At 36.3% G+C, this 13,335-nt stretch overlaps 3 protein-coding genes across 3 annotated transcripts in view; 1 reads left to right on the forward strand and 2 right to left on the reverse strand.

The window, feature by feature from the left end:
• The window catches only part of hwt (SH2 domain-containing adapter heavyweight), a 172,753-nt gene that overhangs the window by 23,935 nt on the left and 135,483 nt on the right, over nt 1-13,335 (forward strand). The gene's annotated exons all lie outside the window — the stretch shown is intronic.
• Nucleotides 577-4,016, reverse strand: LOC141439852 (uncharacterized). The gene is made up of 4 exons (XM_074104253.1): nt 3,951-4,016; nt 3,099-3,853; nt 2,757-2,969; nt 577-2,685 (listed from the first exon to the last, which is right to left on the reverse strand). The coding sequence occupies exons 1-4, from the start codon at nt 3,957-3,959 to the stop codon at nt 627-629; spliced, it is 3,036 nt and encodes a 1,011-aa protein (XP_073960354.1). The 5' UTR covers nt 3,960-4,016; the 3' UTR covers nt 577-626.
• LOC141439853 (uncharacterized) lies at nt 6,078-10,712 on the reverse strand. The gene is made up of 4 exons (XM_074104254.1): nt 10,609-10,712; nt 9,223-9,779; nt 7,829-8,041; nt 6,078-6,733 (listed from the first exon to the last, which is right to left on the reverse strand). Exons 1-4 carry the CDS (start codon nt 10,615-10,617, stop codon nt 6,502-6,504), a joined length of 1,011 nt encoding a protein of 336 aa, XP_073960355.1. The 5' UTR covers nt 10,618-10,712; the 3' UTR covers nt 6,078-6,501.

The raw sequence follows: 13,335 nt of genomic DNA on the forward strand, positions 1-13,335 counted from the left end.
CCTTGAAAAAGTTATTTGTAAATTCAGCAGGCATAGGAAACCCATTTTTTTGTTTATGTTTTTAACGAAATAATAAAATAAGTAGGCAAGTTCTCTATCCCGTGGAAAGTTAAGAAAAATCCCTTCTTAGAGGAGTACCTGCATAATTATTGAGATATATGTGTTATATGTGTTATATGCGAAGTTCCCAATCCGCACTGGGCCCGCGTGGGAACTATGGCCCAAGCCCTCTTGTTCTGAGAGGAGGCCTGTGCCCAGCAGTGGGACGTATATAGGCTGGGATGATGATGATGATGATGTTATATATTCCAAGTTAACTTTAAGTAGTTGCGGTGGAATATTTAGGTTGTATAAGCAGTTGAGTAAACGCTTGAATTATAAGTTATAAATAAACCACGCTCCGCTCAGGTGCTTAAGTTCTTGCAGTTTCAAGTTTTTGGAAGTGTTATTGATAGTTATTTATCAGTAGTCACATTATGCCACTTGACAGAGATATTAGGATAAGGCAACATTCAACTTATAAAAATATTTTTTATTTAATTTAAATCTTACGCTAATAAATGCAGGCTGAAAAAAATATGTACAAAATGGGGAATTTGGTACTAAATCACATTGGTTTTGTAAGTTTATACAAAAACTGGTGGTAGATAACTTTTCATAGAAGGACCAGCGCGGCCCAGGGGTGGCAAGTTTGGCGATTGCAGCATTTTTACGGGCGGAGGACTCAAATCTCTTCTTAGCTGATTCATTCTATCTTCCTCGTTACGAATTTTGTTATTATTACGCTGAAGTATTTTATAATTTTTAATAATACCACGCAACTCTTCTTGTTGTTGATGATTTAAAGTTCTAAAGTTATCTTTATTTCTTTCTTCATTTTCATGATCTTCATTAGATTGCTCTTGATATGTAGGAATGTATATCATTTTATTATTTTGATTGGTGTTGCTATAACTTAGTGGTTTATTTCTTGATTTTACCTTATTAGATTCAAATTGATTTTTTTGTGCTACGAAATTAACAATGTCTGATAAATCCATTGTCTTTTTCCTATAGTCTTTGATGTCATTTAACATTTTGGTTTGGTACTGAATATATTTTGGAACTTTTTCTACTTTTGGTTCAGCATTTACTTTTGGAAAATGTTTTATTTCTGGTTCTACATCAATGTTATTGTACTTGGTATTACTCTCTTTATTCTTTGTTCTCACTAAGTTCTTCAGGAATATGTTGTTTTCTAAAATATCTTCTACACTAGTCTCAGTGGTAGTAGTAGTATCACGTAAATCATGTTCTTGAATATTGTCAGTCAAAATTGGTCTAAACTTGATTTCATCTGGTTTAACAAAGTCAATGAATCTAATATTGGTTAAAGTGCTAAATAGTGGCGGTTGTTCTGTAGTAGAAATCGTGATCTCGCTCTCTATATGGCCTATTGTTGATGCACTTGAGTATTTTGGTGATGGTGAAGAATTGACAGTACTGTACTTTATATTCTTGTTAACATCTCCAATTTTCCTGGACTCGTAAAAATTATCCTCATAGTCATAAGATTTTGTCACAGTTTGACTTGGAGGAATAAAGTCATGTTGCGTTAATAGTTTTGATGAATGATAAGAAGGTTCATTATTTTCTATCTGTTTAGCTTGTTCAATAACAGGTGGAGTTGATTTGGCAATCGATTTGAGCCATTCTTCTTGGGTTGGGTAATTTTCTGTCATTGGAGCTGGTGACACTTCATTTAAGGTTGATTGACTATTAATATTTTGATCCTCCGTTTTTATGTCATTATTATGGTAGGCGTTTTGGTTTTGGTAATATTCTGAGTTTGGTGTGTTATAACTTTGACTTATCTCTTGACTTGGTATTTGGTTTTTGTTTTGATAATAGTCTGAATTTGTCGTGTTATCATTTTTACTTCTCTCTTGATTGGGTAGTTCACTATGATTTATGTGTGTAACGTGATTTTGGTATTCTGACGGAACGTTTGCTTCATATTTCATTGTAATTTTCTGCGTTGTGATCTCACTTGGCTGCTGCTCTTCAAATTGCAATGGCTGACCGTTGTTTCTACTGTTTGAATCAAGTTGCGAATGTATCATTGAAGTATATTGTTCTGGCGTCATATCATTGAAGTTAATCATTATTTCGTCACCAGATGACCTGGAAATGGTATTTTTATGCGCATTTTCGTTATGGATGTTAGAATTTATTCCGTATTGCCATCGCCACAAAGCTTTATTATTTTCTTGGTCGGCCTCTTTGACGGCTGCTTCGTAATTCATCAATTGCGGCATATTAGATTTCTCTGTCGTAAATACTCTCGCTATCGATTGCGGAGGCGAATTCAAAGAGGGAACGTGAGCACCCTGTGAAGCCAGAAAAGTAATCTGTGGTGAAATCGGGCCGTTGTTAGCTTTAACCTGTGTTTGATCTTTTGAGAATTCGACGGTTCTGACTGGGGTTTGAGAACTGGCAGCGGCTACTAGATTATTTTGAGTATTTCCCGGAGAGAAACTGTAGGAAAATGCTTCAGGATTTCTTCCAGTAAATAAATTCCGTTGCGGTGGAGCCGGATATCGCTGGACATTTTCTCCTTCACCTTCATAGTTCGTATCGTTATCTTGCCATGATTTAAGATGTGGAGGTTTTCTTGCTTCCTCGGCAAGATTGTGTTGGACGGCTCTGTAATCAATAAAATTTGTAAAACAGTACTCATCAAGCTACAAATTTACATTATACTTAGGTATACAAACCTCTGAATGATTTCCGGCATAGGTGGTGCCACCGGTAAGTGATCCCCAGTAGCTCTAAAACCATTTGAATCGGCGATGTAGTGCACAGTGTAAGTTTGACCATTATCGCCTACGTAGGAGTACGATCCCTCGACAACTTGTTCTTCCTTGTCGGTACCTATATTTTCCATACGACTGTGTTGTACGTAATGGGTCTGATCAGCACCAAGAGCTCTGAAAATTGATGTTTTTAGGTAATTGGAATATTACTAGTTTTGCAACAACACAATTAATTTAATTTAGTATCTATTAGATCACAAACAAATTTGATTTGATAAATTTGATTTACTATTATTAACATACTCGTAACTAAAGCTTCCGTCCAAGTCCATCTCATTAGACAAACGGATAATAGGAATTGCAGGTTCTGTTGTTGACGAAGATATGAAAACTCCAGGTGCATGAAAGTATTGAGCATTTTGGTATGATCCTGCCTTGATCAGTTCGGGCCCATGATCACTTCTGTGGCCCACGGTATCGACTGATATTATCGACCGTCTAGTTGTAGGATTTTGATTAACCGGAGGCTGTGAAGTCACACCAACATTCATTGGAAAGTGTTGAGGCTTCACATCTATTCTATCAATCGGATGTTCGTAGTTTACAGTTCTAAAGGGCTGTCTTATTTCTCGTTTTTCAGGTTCATTTCTATTTATTGCTCTTTGCGTTCCATTGAATCTATTATGCTGAAGTGGTGATTGCGGCAAAGGAACAGGACGCTTAGTCACATGTCTATTATTAGGCTCGTTATCTTCATCATCATCCTCAAAGTTTGGTACGATAGAGGAAGACATCATCATTGGAAATGAAGTGGGGAAAGAGGCTGGCGCTTTTGTGCCTGTTGGTGGCAGGTACTGGAAGGGCAACTTATTTGTGTTCTTCATCGCATAGTAAGGAATTGCTGTGTGTGGTTCGAGTGGTAAGTAGAGTGAGCTGTCTGAGGCAAACACACTTGGGCCGGGCGATTGATATTGAGGCAGGAAAGAATACTGATCATCTTCTATTTTTTGCGCCCATAAATGAGATATTGAATAAGTTGTTATAATGTAAAATATTAACTGGAAAAAATAATTATATCAGGTTAATAATAACTTACAGTTTTAGGTTATAAAAATCCAAAATATTTAATTGCAACACAATCACTTTCGCACTTACCAGCTTCATTTTTCTGAAGCTGTATTGTCCTTGAAAGAACAATGATAGCACACGTCACAATCTAACACTAGTAGAAAATGGACTAGTAATGAAAATGAATTCCGCATATATTTATACGCACGCACGGTCATCTGTGTGGTCAGGCATTCGTGAAAGATATCGCTTGGTTGTACTGGTTTTCTCCGCTCGTTGCGTCTCACTTTTTACACCGTTTTTCCGAGTGCTCAGTCTTATTGTTTTACGGGCTTTGATTATTATAATTGATAGATTAAAGTAAGAGTGTTTAATCGTAGGAACATCAACGCATAGGTACTCCCTGTTTATAAAAGAAATTGTAGATAAGTAATATTTTAAATCATAAGTTAAAATATCTTGCCCGTGACGTAATGTCGTCCATTACTGCCGTAAATAACTAACTTGTCAGAATATGAGATACACCGGTTCTTTTGTCGGCTCCAGTTAACAATAAATTGAATCGGAGAAACTTAAAAATGGCAAATAAGATTTATTTGAATAAGAAGGCAAATTGGAGGATATGGATATATGAGAACGATGGTAGATGGCGGTAGATGCCCCCATCCTGGATAATGATACAAAAAGTGAATTTTGAGGCTTGGTTGGTAGTTTAATGAGTAGCCGTAGTAACCGGTACCAATGGCCTCTTAAGGTACTACCATCGTCGGTTCAAATCTTGATCTCTGAGTTTTTCGAAATTTATGTGCACATTACATTTGAAATTTACCGCGAGTTTTACGGTGAAGGAAAAACATCGTGTGGAAACCTGTACAACTTGCGAAGCAATTCAAAGACATGTGTCCCAATCTGCACTTTGATAATGCTCTTTGACATTCCACTCAAAACAAAACATATTATATAATAATTATATCATAACAAAAATTAAGTAGGTATAACTACGCTTAATTTTGAAATATCCTTTATATAATAAAATTCTAAATAATATCAGGTTTCGCAACATTACCAGCAACCTTTCTTTGAAATTCGGCACCGAACAGCCTTTAAACAAAACATCGAACGTTGCAAATTGAATCGGGATGGTATAAGGATCTGATTCGTTCATTATAAAGGCCGTTGGGTTGTTTTTATCGCATTCGGATAAAGGAGCCGATAAATTGGACGGTCTATAGGCCGTCCCACGGCTTCGGTTCCATAACGTGATGCAAGCTTCGTAATGGCCAATGTCAATGCCTTTCCGGACCGGTTTCGTGATTTTTCGGCAGTCCCTTGACTGTGTTCCTTGGAAGGAAAGATACAATACTTGATGGTTAATTAGAAACTTGTTTATTTTCATGATTAATAGTTCGCGTTTTTGTAGAAATAAATCTAAATACTGCATGGAATTTATTTTATTTTATTTATATATTGTGAAATAAACAATCATACAAAGACAAGGTTACAAATATTTTATCCGAATTTATCCGTATGAACTAGTTTACGCCCGCTTCCATGATAAAAGTCCCTAATATGTGCGAATGTTGTAAAATTAATCCTTATTTCCCGCCTCATCCCATCCCAGCCTATATACGTCCCACTGCAGGGCACAGGCCTCCCCTCAGAATGAGAGGGATTGGGCAGTAGTTCCCACGCGGGCCCAATGCGGATTGGGAACTTCACACACACCATTGAAATTATTTCCCGCCTACATCTTACAAACTCTATTGTCTAGTTCTATCTTTGGCTCACTGTCTTGAGTTGGGCGTTGATGAAACAAATAGTTAATCAGGACTTTCCGTTTTATGTAATAAAGATTAGAACGTCTTAAGTAGGTAAAGTATATTCTCATTTATCGCATAATTGTTTCGTCTTTACAGGTAAGTTATTCCAGTCCATCTACAACAAGTGGTCTCGATCAGGTTTGTCTGAATTAGCGCCTTTATTAGAGCTAGACTGTGATGGTAAAAAAAGTAGCTACAAACAAGAAAAAGTAAGCAGGGGGGCTACTACGAAATTCGAAATTCGAAGTTCTTGTCGTACCGTCTCTCTCACTCTCATATTAAATAATATAAGCGTCAGCGGGACGGCAAGATACGAAGTTCGAATTTTACCCTTCGTAATATAGGGCCAGTGCCGATGAGGAAAAGGGTTTAACTGTAAATAAAACAACAAAGGTTCGATTTTTTATTTATTGGTCACCTCCAATCTGAGTATCACAAAATTAAAATTACACATAACTCGCACTAAATAACTAAATACAGTAATCAAGTTCACAATATTAGTCTGATCGTGACCAAGATCACTGTTGATGAAGTATTACAGATTGTTACCGTCGTTCGGAAAAATATTCAAACACGCGAACGCAGGTCACTACACTCGTTGTGAATTGATTATCGACATCTATTAATAAAGAACGACTTCATAATAACTAGTGTAATATTTAAAACTACAACATTACGTTACGTACAATGAAATCTTTTTGCAAATTTTATTTCAATTCACGAACAGTGACTCCGAGTGTGTTTTGATACATCATTATTTATTTTTCTGCGATAATTCTGTATTATGATTATTTTTTAATTTCATAACTTTCTACTTCTTAACCATAAGATGGCTGATTTTGTTGCTGTGGGGGGTAAGTCTGCTGGGGATACGTCTGTTGGGGATAGGTTTGTTGGGGGTATGTCTGCTGGGGATATGTCTGCTGAGGGTAAGTATGCTGTGGGTAAGTGTGCTGTGGGTAGGTTTGCTGAGGATACTGCTGCTGTGGCTGCTTGTTTTTCTCAGCTTCAATTCTAGCTGCTTCCTCCTTAGCGTTTTGCTCGATGGAACTGTATATAAATTAAAATAATTAGACTGTGCAAATCTAACGAAGAAGAAATAATTAAAATGTTGCTTTAAAGAATGAAAACATCACACAAAAAATAAATTTAGTTGTTACACACAATATTGGGCCCCGACTTCCTAATTACCACAATTAGAATTTTTTTTGTTAAATAATCGTGCTACCTACCATTTGTATGAATATATTTCTTCAAGATAAAGTATAAACAGTTAAAATCGTAAATGCTCACTTAGATCACCCCTAAGTTGATCGAACTGTATCAAATTATCAAAATCCATTCCTAAACGAATGTTGCACAGATCCCTCGTTTCACGCCACCCTGGCGTAGGATCGGAAAACTACCAGTTCTAAGTTTATGGAATACGTAATATTATTATGACTAGCGGGTACAATTTGTCTCAGACAAAAACAACTTGTGCCCATAACTCACTCACTAACACGCCCTCTCGCTCCAGGAAATAAGGAGAACAAAAACTAGTAGCATATTTCCTTCTAAAATGTTCATAAAGATGCCAGATTTTACCTACTTTTATTATCCTCTTCACTATCTGCCTGGCGGACATAGTTATCTTCTTTATTATCAGGTAATAAAACTGTGCTAAAATTCTTTACTAAAATCCGGCTAGAGTTAATATTTAAAATGACAGCATTTAATCGCCTCTGCTAAAAACAACTAAATGCATTGAGATTTATCGCTCTAATTAAATCTCAGAAGCATTTAGTTTTGTCTAGCAATTAGTTTAAATTTAATTTAATGATAATTAATTACTCAAGAAGGTACGAGGACATTCTATAATACGAATGAAGTATTATCTTTCATTCATTCATTGTAGCGTTCTAAGGGGGGAGGCCTTTGTTCAGCAGTGGACGTCTTCTGGCTGATGATGATGATGATGATTATCTTTCAATTCAAAATGAGCCAATGCACATCCAAATATGAATCCATCCCATCAGGAATGAAACCAATCTTTTCAAGTAGTATTCTTTTCATATCAGCAACCCAACATACCTAGTCACCAAAATGTTTAATAGATACAAAAGAGGAAAATGTGATATTTTAAACAAAATCAAATCAACTTACGCCTGGATCGCGGGAGGCACTGGAGGAGGTTTGGGGAGGTGGTCGCCAGATGCGTGAAAACCGCTCTCATCAGCCCACCAGGTGACGGTGTAAGTTTTGCCATCACTTCCCACATAAGAGTACCAGCCCTTTTTCACTAGGCTTTCGTTATCGGTCCTAGGGTTGGTAACATAGCCTTCTTCACCGACGTGAGTACCGTCTCCGATTTGGTACCTATAAAAATGACATCGTATTTTACTCATTAAAATAATTGGAAAATGATTGTTAACATGCTTTAGGTAAGTAAGTAGGTACTTTTAAGTAATAATTGTTGTTAAGGAACGGCATTTAATTTAATGATAACAACAAAAAATATAACCTTCAAACTTCGAAGTCTATGATGTTTAAAATTTAAAGCAGACAGGTTCCATTTAAAATCTAAAAAATGAATTCAAATAAATAAATATTTTAGTAAATCTTCGTAGCTTTAGGCTACGATTAATGTGCGCTGATTTTATCAGCCCCTAATCGATCTCTATTACAAGTCTGAAAACAAAGTGACAATAAATTTAAAACACTAGGAACTACATAAAAGAGGAGTGCCGGTTGAGTAATGTGACTATTCAAATTATTTCACTCAAGATGTCGAAACAGTTATAATGATTCGATGTTCGCCATAAATTATGCAAAAAACTATTTCTACCGATACGCGATTTATAAACAGTTAAATTGGCTATAAAACAACCCGATTCGCCGTCAGTTTTATGTCAAAAAGATACAAAGGACCGTTGTGACCGTTAGGGTTTACATTTACATAATAATAAACAACTGAAAAGCATTGGATAAAAAATTTAGACGTGTCTTTAGAACGAGTTACAACCACCGCTCCCTGTTTGATATACAAAAGTAGTATCTTATGAATTAGAGACTGTGTTTATCAATAGAAAAAATGGCCTAATAAGTTACGATGGTTTTTGGTTAGTATTTTAGATCTGGTTCATTCACCTCTGTCTTTACGATTTCCTTCGAATTAATGAATGGCGTTAAATGATTAGATTTTTTTTTATTGATCATTGATATCGATAAATTTGGGTACACTTCTGAATGTGCGGCACAATAAGCGAACATCATTGCTTTTTATGGCATTATAAAAATATTAAATTTGTTCTGGTAATTAAGTTTATTGATCGTATTCAGCTTCAAATTGGCGAGCTTACTCGATCACGTTACATTTATATGAGTTGTGACGCTTATAAAATGTTAAATTTTCTTTGAATTTACAATTAATTATTCGTCTAAATCTCCATGTACTTACACATATAGTCTTAGAACGATTAACGCCATAAATAAGATGATTCTAAATAAGATATATTGCTTTTGTGTTTTTGGATATCTAAAGAAAAATAAATACTCACTCGTATTTATAGCTGCCATTGTCTCCATAATACTGTTCGTTCTTGATGACAGCAACAGGCGTGGTGCTTGCTTGCGGAGGCACGGTCCAAGAGTTAGTGGGAGCGTCGTGTTGGACGCCGGGCTGGTTTGAGCCCTGCTGGCCCCACGGGTTCTGTGGAACGTAGTTGGGCGGGTTCCAAGTGTTTTGAGGTGGCGTCCAAATGTTTTGTGGGGGATTCCAAACATTTTCTGGGGGCTTCCATGTATTTTCAGGTGGCGTCCAAATGTTTTGTGGCGGCGTCCAGGTATTTTGTGGGGTTGTCCACGAGTTCTGTGGTGGTGCCCATGTGTTTGGGGGCGGTGTCCAATTGTTTTGCTGAGCAATCTGTTGAGGGTTCCAACCCCTCGGAGGTCTTTGGCTAGGAGGTACGTAGTCGCCGGATGCTGATCCTGAGGAATCGGCTGCCGTCTTTAGAAGCTCTACGGAGGCAACCGCTTCTGAGTCTGCTATTAAGTCTTTGACTGTGTCATCTTCTTCAGCCAGCGCAATAGCCGAGATGGCCAAAAAAATATAAAGCTGCGAAAAAAATTTATAAAGCTTAGATATTTGTGTGAAAACATACCTACAATATAGAGGCTCAATTTCAATTCTTGTTTGTTAAAGCTTTGCAAAATATGCCTGAATCAAATTAAATGCTGATAAAATGGCGTTTAATAAATAATGCAGAGTTATTTGGAGACTAAGTGAGTGATACACGAAATTTAAAGTGATGTCCATTAACTGCTGAGGCTGAGAGGTGCCGACACCAATTAACAACTCCGCCAACCGGAACGTACTTATTCTGTATTATAACCATTTAATATGTTAATTGATGATTAGGAGCTTAAGATATAACTTGTTAATATTTTAAAGGCTGTTAATCAAATAATCTTATAATAATAATGGCTTTGCTGTTGCTTTCTTCGCACATAGGTATTAGGTACATATAGTTACTTATTAACTATTCGTATTTATTGCAAATTTAATAGTTGATAAAACACACTTATTAGGACACGAAAGGTCCTAATGATAACGGTAGGTGTACTTTCGATTTTTACAAGCTTTTATTTAACTGGCAAGGTTTGCATGTTTGTCAATTTAAAACCTGGCAAGTCAAATTTCACGCATCTCTAGTGATGGGATTGACTTGAGATTCGGTATGGATAAAGTACGGCCAGCAAAAAGCTTTTATTGCAAAACTTCATTTTATGATTGAATAGGTATTCAAATTGGCTGTAAAGAACCAACTTACTGAGTATCTTATCTACGTTGACTTGACAAACTATCGAAAAATTACATTTTTTTTTTCAATCCTTTTTTTAATTTTATTTCTTCATTTGTTTTTGATATATTTTCAAGGACTTACCAGTCTCATTGTAATGTCCTTCCGTGTTCACTGTCCGTGCGAGTGTGTGACCGCGAGGGGTCGTCCGCGAATTATATAGCAAAGGTCCTGCGCCTGCGACTGCCGGTGCGCGGGCGCGGCTGTGGTGACCTCGCTCTTGAAATATTTCTTAAACTTAACTAAAAACATAACTTTTGGAGTTACTATTTAGATCTACCTATTAACAGACGAGTTTTAAATATCTATAAACCTGCGCTTCAAAAATATGAATTACGCTATCTTATTCCGACATATAGTTATTTACAAGCGTTTATTGAAAAGTCTGTCTGTAGTCAAATCTTGCAAGTTAAATTCGACCAACTCCAGTAGTCGGATTGACTTGAAATTTGGTTACTTATGTAAATTGCGCGAAATACAATCTGGTAGTGACATCCTAGTAGTCCGGCCAGGATCGTCTCCGCAGGACGGAACGGTTAATGGCATCGACTTGAAATTTGGTATGCAAATGTAGTTTAGGTGTGAGACAATGCAAGTAAAGTCGTCAGAAAGTAGTCAGCAAAAAAACTTGTATTTAAAAAAAAAAAGCCTTTTTCCATATGTTTGTAACATTAGGTACGACTTACTAAAATATTAAACTGGTGTTCCGTATGCTTCCTATTTGTAATTTTTAGTATCTCAATGATAGTTACGTTCTCACAGACGTAAAGTTTATCAATATCCTTCGATCTATGCAACACTGGCTTATATATAGGCTTATAGATAGGTATATTTTCGAATGAAACACTTCGCAACTAGAGTACACAACTTTTGCCATACCCGACATCACCGACGTCACGTTAATAATTCATTAAATCCGGCGGTAATCGAGTTGTTATGGTACAACGCTACTGTTAAGCAGTAAATGATTTTTTATCAAAAGAAGGTAAATTAAAAAAAAACCTTGTTTAGGTATGCTCATATAAATTAATTACCATAATTGGTGACTAAACAGAACATTTACCTTCTTATTGTTCCCATTTACATGAATTTAACTGGAAACATAAATCACTGACCTATTTACTTAAGTATTAAACATACAAACGTTTTAACGACTAATTTTTCAGTGGACCAATATCAACACCAAATGGAACTATCGTTCGTTCCTCTCTTTCTTTCTTGGTAATATGCCTACCATTCATAGTGTAGGAGTGCACATGGTTGTTCGTATTTATCCAACCATTTTGCAAGCACCAAAATGCAAACGTTGTAAACAATCCTAATTGGTTTTAGAGGACTATCTCTTGCAATGTCTGAGTCATGGCAAAGTAAGTTAAGAGGCTTTTTAAACAAATTTATAACGCTTCTTTAAAAAGTGTCGCTAAGTTAAAAATGGCACATGTATGTTTACTTACCCGACTGCATAAATATCTTGTTTGAGCATTGTGGTGCAAAATTTTTGTGGGTCGCTAATCACTTTGTAAACATCCGCTAAAGCTAAATGAATATGGTTCAGAATTCTAATTATGTTTTTAACATAAAAACTTTACTTAGAACCTTGCAAAATGTTCTTGGATCACATTCTAACAGGTACCAGGTAATGAACTTATATTATGTGTCAATTTTAAATTCTTGAAGTATTGTATCGTACATAAGTGTTAGGTACCTCATCGCTGCCTGGGGTCAAAGGCATCGGTATATGAAAAAAAAATACCGTAGGTAGGTAAAGTAGGTACATATTGACATAAATATGTATGATACACATAAACTATGTAAGTGAACCGGGCTAAGTGATTAAAGTTCTTGGGAAGATTAAAACCAGGATAAATGCAGTTCTTGAGAAAATTATTTATTTGCGAACGCTTGAACTTTTATTTAAAAGTTCGGCATAAAAACCTGAGCACAAAAGAATAATGTTGATATGATGGAAAACATTATATTACGAAAATTCAGCGGAGCGTGAAGAGCGTTTTCACAAAGGCACTTGAAAAGTCTCAGAGGAAAATAAAAACGGATTATATTTTGCTTATCGAATTTAGGGGTCGAGTCCTAATGCGCATTGTAGGCGAATTGATGAATTATGAAATATTGTCGAAGTTCGAGATGCGTCTTATGTGTATGTACAGGCGTATATAAGTAATTGGTTTACCTACTCGGTTTTAATAATGAAATAATGAGGTAAAACATTGTATATAGGTATTTAAAAACTTTATATTTTGTCAATTAACCTCTGCTGAGATGAGACGCGATGCAACGCGGCTCATTTGATTGAGAGAATTCGTCAAACGAGTAACTTGTTGACGTATCCTCTCAATGAAACGTCCGGACATTTATTCGAGCGTTTCAACCGTCTCATTTTTCTGGACACTTTACTGACACAATGGCCGAATATTTTGATACAGTTTTTTAGTTATCTGGTAGAAATACAGGAACTCTTAACAAATAATCGAAAACAACATCAAAATCTACAGTCAATTCGTAAAAAATGTGACCAGATAAATGAGGCGGTTGAAACGCTCGAATAAACGCCCGTCCCGTCTTGGTGTGAACTAGCTCAACGTTTCCGTTAATATAGATGTATGTTTTTTTTTTTTTTCTATTATTCGACTGGATGGCAAACAAGCAAGTGGGTCTCCTGATGGTAAGAGATCACCACCGCCCATAGACAACTGCAACACCAGGGTATTGCAGATGCGTTGCCAACCTAGAGGCCTAAGATGGAATACCTCAAGTGCCAGTTATTTCACCGGCTGTCTTACTCTCACGCCGAAA

The sequence above is a fragment of the Choristoneura fumiferana genome, chromosome 21 (assembly GCF_025370935.1).
Source record: "Choristoneura fumiferana chromosome 21, NRCan_CFum_1, whole genome shotgun sequence".
NCBI classification, from domain to species: Eukaryota; Metazoa; Arthropoda; class Insecta; order Lepidoptera; family Tortricidae; genus Choristoneura; species Choristoneura fumiferana.

Coding starts and splice junctions, on each gene's coding strand:
- LOC141439852 (XM_074104253.1), bottom strand. Junction 2,970..3,098: donor GACGGAAGCTTTAGTTACGA/GTATGTTAATAA, acceptor ATCAATTTTCAG/AGCTCTTGGTGCTGATCAGA. Junction 2,686..2,756: donor ATGCCGGAAATCATTCAGAG/GTTTGTATACCT, acceptor TATTGATTACAG/AGCCGTCCAACACAATCTTG.
- LOC141439853 (XM_074104254.1), bottom strand. Junction 8,042..9,222: donor AATGGCAGCTATAAATACGA/GTGAGTATTTAT, acceptor TCATTTTTATAG/GTACCAAATCGGAGACGGTA. Junction 6,734..7,828: donor GTGCCTCCCGCGATCCAGGC/GTAAGTTGATTT, acceptor ATTTATATACAG/TTCCATCGAGCAAAACGCTA.